Here is an 11648-nt window from a genome sequence, read left to right as displayed (position 1 = left end):
CTCTCCTGCTCTACATCTGACTGACTCCAGTGTTTACTCCACAATTAAAACACAGCCTATAAAAGGCAACAGGTTTGAATGCCAGACACGCTGACGAGGGGTGGAGGTGGAGGTGGGGGGGTCGGAGCTGCAGGGAGAGTTTATATATCGCTTTGATGCAGACTGGAGAGTCTGAGGGCCCAGATTCCAGAGCTGAGAGAGCCAGAAAAACTGATGATTCATGGCACTTCGGTGGAGAGTGTGTGTTGTGGAGCTGAACTGGAAAGAAAAGAGAATGCAGACTTTCTTAACACTTGTCATTTGTGTTAAAGTTTGATTGAATACACAGATAAAACTTTACTACATTAACAGCAACCTGCAAACTGTTCCATCATCAGCATTTTATTGCATCCTGGGTCTGCAGAAAGCTATTTTCTGACATTAAACCCAAGAGACACTGAAAGAAATGCATTATGACAATTTTAACTTTGGTCCATTGAGACAAAACTAGCACAAGATAAGATAAGATAAGATATACTATATTGATCCCCGAAGGGAAATTCATGTTGTTTGGGCTCTCTTCCAAGCAAAGAATTGTACACTCTGATGGCTGCAGGGAGGAACGATCTTCGGTATCTCTCGGTCCTGCAGCGCACAGAGTCAAATCTAGTCTCTGGTAGTTTTAGTTTGACATTTTAAGATGCTTTGTGCAAGAGTAAGTTACTGAGTTTCTGATATAGAATAATGAGGAATGTTAGAACTTAAGATTGTATCCAAGGGAAAAAGTAAATGTATGTTTCTTTCAAAACGTCAGGTAAATTAAGTCGACATTCTTCCTCTCAATCCTCTCTCAAAGTATGACAGTCATATTTTTAATTCCATCATAAAATATCTGAGAGGTAAAACCAAGTTTTTTCATAACTTGTGTGCAGCTGTGCATACTTTCCATTCTCCAAAATAAGATCACATCTTCGATAAACTCATGAATTATAACACATTTTATTACTTCAAACATTTAAGGAGTACGTCAAGTCATTTGACATCCCTCCAAATGTCCCAAACACAAAGTAATAATAAAATTATCCTTTAAATTTATGTAATGTGTCAGAAGTAAAAGTAGATATCTGTATGCTTTGGCTATTTTCTACATTTCATTTTCTTCCAGTGGGGCTTTTAGTGTTGAAAGGGAGATTCTGAAATTGCAAAAGTGACCAAAAAAGTTTTGTTATTTTGTGCTCATACTCCTGGAGCTACAGGCCCACAGGTCCCTGGATGCTGCTTTAAGGCTCAGCAGTACTATTGCCATAAAAGGCAGCCTGAGATCTCAACTGCTAGTCCATTACTCCTGACACAAACTGTTGATTTTTTTTTTTTTTTTTAACCATAGAGGGTTGACCGTATCTGTAAAAACAAATTAAAAAACAGAAACAGCTCAATTTTATTCTGTCAAGTTTTCTGAAAGAAATATAATGTTTTATTTCCTTAATTTCTTATTAGTGAGAGCTAAAAATAACCCTGAAATCCACTTGAACTGCTTTATGTTTTTTTGGGAGACTTTGATTGTTTGTCTTTTATATTTAGACTCTTATGCCAATGGGTTTAAATTTTACTTTGTGTTACTTTTCTGTATTCAAACTCTCTACAGTCTACAGACACATTTGTTTTATTCTTTCTTTAGAGTAATGCAACAAATCAAATTCACTTTATTTCCTGGTAGTTTTTCTTCTTCTTGATGTTAAAGGTGGTAAAATCTGTCTCACAGTTTTGCCAGTTAAAAGAAATGATTTGGCTAACTATCTTATAAGGAAGCCCTAAAAGAACATAATTTAATACATTTCAGGTCTATGTATTCTTGGAATAATGGGTTAGTTAAAGTTGTTTTTTCGAGATCTTAACAAGGAGAGAATTTTTTGGAGGTCTAACAATCAAATCAGTTGGTTCATTATCATCATGATCATTAGCCTGAAGGTGGCATGCTAAGCTGCTATCCTGCCACTGCCCAACTGAAGCCCTCAAAGGTCATGGCTGATTACATTTTGTTTTCTGTTTTCTTGAGATCTAGACTTAATTTTTGTATTGAGAAAACAAAGCCTGTTCTTTCTTTAAGATATAAGGAACTAATTTTCTAGTGATGTAAATGAAATAATAATAATCTGCAGATTGATCACTTTTAAGGGCCAGAAGACAGAAAATAGGGACACTTAAATAGGCTTCTCTTACCTAAAACATGCACTGTGGCAGATTTGTTTTCCAAGAAAAATGTGTTGAGATCCTTAGAAAACAGCTAAATCATCTTGAGAAAACGGAGTAAATAAAATATATTTAATAATAACTATTAAAGGCATCCCTATATTTCTGTTTTCTGTTGTGGTTTAAAGCACAAAGGCAGCTTTGCAAGCCATCTTCATGCTAATGATGACGATCAATCAACTGGTTTGTTTTTTTAAAGCGACAGAAAATTTATCTTGTTTGTGGGAGATAAATTGAGCTGAAATTAATTCGCCATCTCAAGAAAATTTTAAAAATAAAACGTATTTTAAAAACGACCCTCTGGGGCTTCCATAATCAGACGTTAAGACCACTTGTTAAATTGCAGCTAAGTGTTACACGTAAGCATTCTGGCTCTATAAGCACAAAAGGGGTTAAAAGTGATATTTTGAAGACACATGAAAGTTTAAAGTGTGTGTAAATGTGTGGGGTGACACTGGGACCAGTGGGCGACCAGCAGAGCTCCCAGTATGAAAGGAAAAGTGGGATTGGAGCAGTGACGTGATCCGCTGGAAAGAGGGAGGGAGGAAGAGGGACGGCTGGACTCCATTAAGCCGAAGCCTGCAGGAAAACTGTTTGGGATACTTCACTACTTGAGCGAGTTCTTCGGGGGTTTCTTTCTGTTTTTATCGCTCCAGAAACTCTTCATACATGATTTAAAAAGGGAGGACTTGTTCTGTACCGTGTAGTCAACTGGTTTAGTGTTTTTCGTCTTTGTGAAGGTGAGTACTCACATTTTAATGTTCGTCCTCAAAGCTTGGCTCGTTCGCTGCTATGAAATATGAAAACGCTTTCTCTGGCGGTGCCTCTTCTTAAACTACCACCTAAGCTTTTTAAAACAGTCATTTTGCTCATTTAAACTTCCTTTTTCCTCTTTGGTTGCACTTTTCACTAGACTAACTCCTTTAACGGTCGACTAGACGAGTTTGAAGGCAGCCGGGAAGCTGTTGAACAGACCCTGCTTACATAATGAAGCCCTCTGCCTATTTGTAAGAGAGCCTTTACCGTTATTTTTAACAGGTGAAGCGGCTCTTTTAGGGAGATAAAAGCCCGCAAAGCGCTTTGTTGAACTTGTACCCGCGGGCCTGTAGCCTTTGTTCTGTCGTGTTTATTGATCAGACGGCTGTTTTGATCGCCAGGCCACTCTGTACCCCAGGACAGCCTCACATCAAGGAATTGACAGATTGACTGCAATGCAACTTTTTGGCAGCGAGTTCACACAACTGGGCGCGACTGGAGCAAGAGGAGACTTACAGAGATAGAAAATCAATAGATGGATATATATTTTTAATTTGAGCATCAAATGTCCATTTTATAGCTGAATCACATCATTGGAGAGACTACTGCTGTCTCCATAACAGTGAGCTCATGCTGAAAGAACTACCTCTGACTCTACACTTTGATCATGAAAAAACAGCTGTTACAGAACAGGAAAACGCATTTTTAGACTTAATTTAAAAAAAAATCTAATATAATTGAAGGTAAATAAATATGCAAGTTTTCAGAATGAAGGATAAAAGCAGAAAAAAATGGACAAATTGTTCGGAAAATCATTAGTTGGGTCTTCCAGAGCAACAGAGGAGATTGTGCATCTGTTGAGGGTTTGAGGTGTTGCAGCCATTTAAATCAGCTGATTTTTTTTTTTTGTTTCTAAAAGGGTTTCTTCCAGGGATGCACTGATCCAATCCTGGGTTTGGTTGGCAGTCCAACACAGACTCAAATAGCTAGATCAGATATGGCAGAAAAGGACAAATTCATTGGGCAGATCCATGAAGTTACCAAAATATAACTCTCAGTCTCATCCTCTTATGGAGGAACTGTGATTGTTAATTTAATGCTGGTATCAGACTGGATATCAGCTGATATGGGGATCCAAACTTAAAGTTTGATAGGTGCATCTCTAATCGATAGTTTAACGCGTATGTTTGGCAAACTCTTTTAACATCACTGTGTTTGACTTTTTTGATGGATTTATTGGGTTTTAACAACCAGCATGATTTTGATTGGAGCTGTTTTTCCCGCATCTGTAGGTGTCACATCCTGAGAATGCACTAAGTCCATACTGTCTGAATGAACTTTGCTAAATAACAGTAATCAAGTGAATCCAGAGAGGAATGTGTAACACTGTACAGTTCTTTCTCAAGAGTCTGCATGCATGATCTCTGCTCCATATTTCTCTCCCTTCAGAGGATCAGAAAGTTTCTGTTTCCCTCCAATTTGACAGATCTTTAAATCTTTAGCCTTTCTGGCCTCCTGATGTGTTCTCTGTCTTTGGCAGGATGGCGCTGGATGGGATCCGGATGCCCGATGGCTGTTACGCTGATGGGACATGGGAACTGAAGATGCATGTCACTGACCTCCACAGGGATGTGTCGCTTAGGGTCACAGGAGAAATCCACATTGGAGGAGTCATGCTGAAGCTGGTGGAGAAACTAGGTATGTATGCCGAGCTCTGTAAGAGCCGCAGCTTATCTGAAGAGCAATAAACAGGCAGGAAAAGTGTCCTGATTGATCATTTGACACATGATAAACATAAAAGGAGCCTTTTGCGTTTCCACAGATTTCTCATACATTCCAGCAGTGATAGTGAGGGTATGGTTTGCAGTTGTAGCGTCAGAGTCCTGAACTATCCTGCTGAAGCTGAGCTTGGCTGACTTACAGTATCTGCCTTTATGAGTTGGGCAATTTTTATGGGGGTTGTTGCTGCACTGAGCTGTGAAATTCCAACAAAAAGTTTCTGAAAACTTGCAAAAGTTAAAGGCACATGTTTCTCAAGCCTGGTAACCAAAAAGTATGGTTTCTATTCAAAACATGGCTCTGAAATGCTTCGGGAAATGAGTCCCTCTTTGACCTGAGTTGCATGAAACATGCTCAGTCCTCTTTCAGTTTTGTGGACATGCAGGGGTTAATATCCTTCTTTGTCACCCTGCAGTCCATATGGGTCAGTAACCCAAGGTATAAAGAAACCATACACAGCTTCCCTCCCCCTCTGTATTATCCACTGTTCTGATCCTGCAGTTACGCACTTGTCAAGTTTGGGTGTGAGTAAGAATAAGAGTCCTCTGTTCCGACACTCGAACACTGCCCTGCTTCATGGAGGCTGCTGGAGAAAGTTGAGTGTTCGTGGCACTGCGATTTGGGAGTGACAGTGTGTTGTGTGTGGATGGTGCTTGAATGCTCAGCATTCCTGCAGCGCTCCAAGGTTTTATTCCCTACCCATGGTCCTGTTTTTAGCTCTCCTGTTAGAGCTGCACATAATTGAGGTCTTTGTTCTTTGTGGTTGAGGTCGGTGCTGCTGTGCAGCATCCATGCTTAAGGAGTGCAGGGCTGCTGCCGCGTGTTTGACGACATGAATTCATTGGTACTCCCACCTCAGAGTCCTCTCAAGACCTGATTGTCTGAGCTGTGTTTGCGCTTTTTGTGCTGATCTGATTGGGGGTATGACTTTTCTTCTGTTTTGTGTTAGCAGTGTGGATCTTAGAGTTTATATCACTCCCTCCAGGGATCTGATGTAGCTACTGATGTCTTTATTGCTGTTTATAACACCCAACCCCCCCAAACACAAGGTCAAACCTATTGACGATGTGAAAGCACATTAATGAATGATGCAATTTTGCATAAGCTACAATATGTTACAAGAATGTCTTACAAGTGGCATAAACCACAGGGGAACAAAAATGTTGAAAACCAAAACAAAACTTAACCAAAATTGTTCATAACAAAACAATCGTCTTTTCTTCTTCCCTTTCAAACAAACACTACTTACCCTTAACTTCTCTGGCTATTTTCCAAACCGCCTACTGCACTAGCAGTGCCTACTGATTTGCTGAAAAGTTAGAATGTAATATGCGAAAAGGAGTAGAGACTGCAGCATGCCAAAAACACCCAGATGTCCTACTCATTCAGAAAAAAATGAGGTTCAGGCTACCTCACATAATGTTTCTCACCATGCACAATATTGTCAGTGTTTTTCTTCTTTTTCTGTTTTTTACTTTGCACTTAATTTTAGGCGTATTACTGCCACCCACTGGACTGAGTTAGCATTACAACAACACTAATGTTAGACGCTTTGATCGAAAGAAACTGGTAAATCTTGTCGCTTCACTGAAGAGGTGGTACCTATCTCACAGGTAACTGTTCACTTCTGAAAAATTAATCACGGTCCATATAAGCCACTTTTGAACTTGTTTAAAACCATATATGGACTTTACGGAGGTACTTTTTCCACCACCTGTATTTCTGCTTCCTGAAACTGAGAGCAAGTGAAGTATACTATAAAACAGACCTAACAGAACAGTCACACTGCATACTACATTCAAAAGCAGAAGGCAGTATGCAGTATGTACTACATTCCACATTCACAGGCAGTAGGCAGTTTGGAAAACAGCCAGTGTCTCCTTTTTAAACCTTGCACTCACTAACACTTGGTTCCTACCCAAACATGTACATTCAAACATCATCAAATATTTGATCAGATAACTAGTAAACAAAACTTCAGTATATGGAGGACAGAAGTTGGATAAATGAAGTTTGACAGTGTTATCATTGTTCATCAAATTATGATTTTTAAACAAATGTGTTTTCAATTTCCGTTCCTTCATATCATTTTTATCTAAGCTCACGCAGAATGTACAATCATGAGTATTAGGGAATGATTTCATAGTTTAAGATCCTGAGCTCTCTTTTCCTTCTTCTGGTGGATGAAGCTGTTTAGCTTCCTCCTTCTTTATCTGCCCAGGATTCTGCTGGCTTGAGGCCTCAACACCTGCACTTCGCTGTAGTTTTGGATTTGTTGATTGACGTTTGCTTTTGGTTGTTGCTTTTACCCACCAAAAAAACCCCAAAGAGGGCAGACCGTGTGAATCTTTAGTTGCAAAGATGATTTTGTGTCTTGGGCCATTAGCGCAGCTGAATTGGCTCACTAAAGCATGCTAAAAGGTAATAAAGGTAATAGAAATGTTTGTTTTGTACGAACTGGTTTCACAAAGTGAGTGAAGGGACTTTTCATTTGAGTGCCATCACCCTCCAACCCTGAGTCACCAGGTTGCTTTAGGTTGTAATCATTAACCTGTACACAACATGAGTTTTCCACATGGCCGCACGTTGCAGGAGACTATAGACTAATTTGAGAAAGGCCAGATTGGACTTTGTGTACTAAAAGAAAAAACAACAAAGCAGTTACAGTATCAGATCAAAGCAACATGTAGGCAAACTGTGGGAAAAATCTTTGGCCTGTTTTTTTTTCCACCAACCTGTGTTTCTTCAGTGTGTCCACTCCTGAACCTTCTCACCAACACCTCTAATGTGCTGTCACATATCCTCAGCTGGATGTGCTGATAGCTTGGATGTCTTGGTTATACTTAGATACCGTACATGTGTAAAAGTACATACGTATACACATGGTGCTGTGAGGAGTGACACAGAGATACCACAGAGTTTTGGCAGACAGTGCTTTGGCCTCACATTGGAAGGACATCTCTTGTGCTGTAACTTATGACCTTTTTCGATTAGGTAAGTGCTTTCACTAAGGCTGACTGTGCTCCACATGTCGCATTTTTGCTACAAATTACCTCAAATATTCATTACAGTAGCTGTCAGGAGCCGTTTTCTTATTGTAAAAAACCTGCAAAGGTCGGCTTTTCAATGGCTAGACTTCATTAGTAGTATTTCTGCATGTGTTCCCACACGTGAGCCCGGGTAGTGCAGTAGTGTCAGTGGGTGTGCCTCATCCTCATCCATCCTTCAAAACTCTCCTTATGAGCCTGCAGCTCTCTTCCATGTTTGCCGGCTCAGGCGGCCTTCGATAATGGATTAAATAGACAAATGCCAGGAAGGCACTCAGCTATTGATCACAGCGGCAAACTCTGCTTCCATTTCCTCTTCAACCTTCCAGGAGAGCGGTATTTAAAGCCAGCTGATTGACCACCCTCTGGTCGCTGGCTCCTGTAATCCTTTCATCTTGCTAATGCTAACCATCTTTGTAGCTTTCTCTGACTTTGTTGATGTTTTCCAAAGAGAGCAGCTCTCTTCTCTAAAAGCTCATTCAGAAAAGAACACAGATATTACACAAACAACATTAGTTGTCTGGAGTAAATGGATTTAAAAAGATTGAACCAAAGTTATGAACCTTTTAGGTCTGATAAATAGTGTGTTACAGTAAGCCATAAAGCCATCAATGTTTTTTTTGTTTTTTTTTGTTTATGCTGTACACTGAAAAGGGCTCAGGGCTGAACAGTTATTCAAAATTTAATCATTGTCATAGTTTTTGTCTTTTTCCTTTCAAGAAATGTAAATTTTTGACACTTACATTGCACACTTTGCACACTTCACATAAGTTCTATGATTCTGATGATTTTTCCTGTGGATAAATTTGATGATTCCAGTTACATATCTACACAATAAATGAAGAGTAATAAAGTGGTGATAAAAAGTACTTCTAAAATAAGGAATAAATATGAAATTAGCTAGCACAGTTGATCTTGGTGCAATCCAGGTTAATCCAAACAGTCAGGAAGCAGTTGATGGTGATGGTATGGCCAGGAATACCTGATGCAAGCGTTCCTAAAACTCAGGCTACCTCCTGGCTGGTCCTGTAAGCTCATCTTTCGTATGTACGAGAAATCTTACATTGTAGGGACAGCTCTCAGAAAGCCTCTGTTGTTTTTCACCAGCTGGAAGGACAGGTCGATGTCATCAATTCTTCACTCAGACTTGAGAACCAGCACATCATCCTCACCTCCTTCTCCTCACCTTGTGGGGAAACATCTGGCCTTGCACCAGTTAGCATTCACATTCTAAAGGCTGCTAACAGCTAATTTCACACGCAAACAATGCAGCCATGGTTACATGTAGGATCTCTAGACAAACACAGGAGAAAAAATAGTAAAAAATATCAATGTAGACAAAACCAGTTTGGGGTCCATGACCCACAAATGAATCATTCAAAGAAATGATCCACTCTAAATGCAGAGATGATGAAAAAGAGATGCTGACATTGCTTTTACTGTATCAAAATAATTCCCATGTAAAGGTGAAAAGTTAATCTTTTAATGATAATAGAATCATGGCCACAACAAAGACAGACTAGCATATATCATGCCAACTTCTAAAAGGCAAGCTTTGGAGTAAGTCACATTAGCTGTTGAGGAGTTTGTTAGAGGACTGGAGGTATTCTGGTGGTATCGAAGAAGGAGTGGAGTGAAGAAAAGCAGCAGCAGCCATAGAAAGTGCAGGGAGTGAGATGTGTGGGGTGACTGTCTCTCTTCTTGTTGTGACGTTAGCCACGCTGCTAGAATTCCATAAAAGTCTTCCACGGAGCAGGAAATGACTTCTAGGGTTTGGCATGTTGTTCTCTGGTCGCTGCCGTCATTGCTGGATTCTCTGCTGCCTGCTTCATCAACCCCTCTCCCCCTTTCTGTCTCTCTTTAGCAACCCTCCTCTTTTTTTTCCGTACTCCCTTTAAATAGAATTTGTGGTAATTTTTGTATCATTGTGTCTCTATTTTAAGTTTCAGGGGCAGCTTATCCTCTGTATTGACACCATCCACTCCTCCAGACACACAGTGAGGGTTGCCAATCAGTAGAAGGACATAAAAGTACACGTTGTACACTTTCTCCAGGTTTCAGACCCAGGATCATGTACTCTGAAATGTTCCATAAATAGAACACAAGCTAACTAATTGGCCTTGTGTGACTCTGATTGTCCGTGTGGTGGTTTCCAATGAGGGGGCCGCAGTTTTTGGCTGCTGTTCCTCCAGCGAGCCGCAGAGAAGTTTCCCTGCAAGTCAGAGAAAATGTGTTTTGTATTTGTGATGACCTACATACTCAAGCTATTCAAGCTTTTAGACGGATGTCATCATCTCACATTGATTTCAGATTTGCAGAGAATGTAGGAAATGGTTTGGGATTAACTACAGCATTCCTCATCCTCCTTTTTTGAGGATTCCTTCTGTGTTTTGATGTAATACTCCAGTTTTGGGTACTTCTTGCAGTGCCAAGTGCAGTGTCTGCTGACCCAAAAGCAGATGGCTTCAGCTTTGACAATAGTGAGCAGGTTGCATTAGGAAACAGACGTGATTTAACACAGGATGCTGAACTTCCTCCAGGCTCTTTTTGTGCACCCTCTCCCTCGTGCCTCCCTTGTGTTCCCGCCTTCCTGCCCTCTCAGAGTCCCTTCAGTGAGGAAGAGAATGGCTCTCAAGTCCTTGCAGATAGAAGGGAGATGAAGGGCAGAGATTATGCAGTCATATCTGTGCTGATGACGTTGATGAGAGCTGGGAACGCTCATATCTTAACACTCAATATCACACACAAGGACTGTGGAGGATTCATTGGACGTTGGTGGTGCACTCTTACCCTTCTTACATCATGCTTCCGTGACACACCACTTACATCTACCACCAAGTGTAATGAGTCTCATTGATCGGGGCTGAGGAGCCCTCCTGAATGTCTGGCATTACAAAGTGAGAAATAGCCTGGCAGCCTCTGTGATCGTCCTGCTCGCTAATCTCTCTGACAGGAAGTAGTTAGTCTAAGTAGCGGTCCTGCCCAGGCCAGAGCTTTCCTGTTTGACTTGCAAGATGCTGCAGTGATTGTGTTGTTCTGTGCTCATATACAGGCACATCTCAATAAATCAGAATGTGGTGGAGAAGTTTATTTATTTCATTAGTTCAATTCGAAAAGTGAAACAGACATGTCCAGATCACATGCGAACTTGAGTTTCCTTCTTTTAGTTGTGTTGATTTTGGATAACAGTTAAGAGAAATTTAATTTCAGTAACTCATAAAATTAGAATATTTCATAGGAATAATTAAAAAGGATTTGAGGCTTTCAAAAAAAAAAAAAAAACTTTTTAATGCATTCAATATTTGGTCGGAGCTCCTTTTGCATGACTTACTGAATCAATGCACTGTGAGTTTGAGGGAATCAATGCTGTTCTCGCGATTCGATTCTGTTATGATTTTTGGGTTGCCAATTAAATTTAAATTGCAGTTCTTTGATAAATACAATTTTTGCGAGTTTTAGTTTGCTTTTTCAACACCAGACCATGAGAAAAAGTTAAATGACGATGATAATATCTACAGACTAAATTAGGAGCCATATTTTCCCATAAAATGCACATCACATGAGTCAAAGAGAAACATTTCACCCTCTCTTGAAAAAAAAAAACAAATCCTGATTGATCTGTTTTTGATTTTTTTTCACCCACCCCTAATGTAAGCCCACTTTGCTTTGATATCAGCCTTCAGCTCGTCTTTATTACTTGCAGTTTTATTTCATTTAACCTTTATTTACCAAACTAAATAATCCATTAAGATCAATGATCTCTTTTACAAGAGTGACCTGGCCAAGAGGGCAGCAGTACACGTCACAAAAAGGTATACATGATAAAGAGACAGCATA

General features: G+C 40.0%; 1 protein-coding gene across 4 annotated transcripts in view; it reads left to right on the top strand.

Annotated features, from left to right (window-relative positions):
• Nucleotides 1-2665: 2665 nt before the first annotated feature.
• The window catches only part of fermt2 (FERM domain containing kindlin 2), a 46483-nt gene continuing 37500 nt past the window's right edge, over nucleotides 2666-11648 (top strand). For 2 of the 4 annotated variants that reach the window (XM_074692571.1, XM_074692570.1), the window contains exons 1-2: nucleotides 2666-2969; nucleotides 4526-4683. In XM_074692571.1, coding sequence (XP_074548672.1) covers nucleotides 4527-4683 — 157 coding nt within the window. In that variant the 5' untranslated portion in view covers nucleotides 2666-2969; nucleotide 4526. The remainder of the gene's footprint in view (nucleotides 2970-4525; nucleotides 4684-11648) is intronic. The other 2 variants (XM_074692572.1, XM_074692573.1) reach the window with 2 other exon arrangements.

The sequence above is a fragment of the Halichoeres trimaculatus genome, unplaced genomic scaffold (assembly GCF_033239565.1).
Source record: "Halichoeres trimaculatus isolate MK-OKI-2021-1 unplaced genomic scaffold, fHalTri1.1 fHalTri1_scaffold_17, whole genome shotgun sequence".
Lineage (NCBI taxonomy): Eukaryota > Metazoa > Chordata > Actinopteri > Labriformes > Labridae > Halichoeres > Halichoeres trimaculatus.
This window is presented reverse-complemented; position numbering and strand designations above follow the sequence as displayed.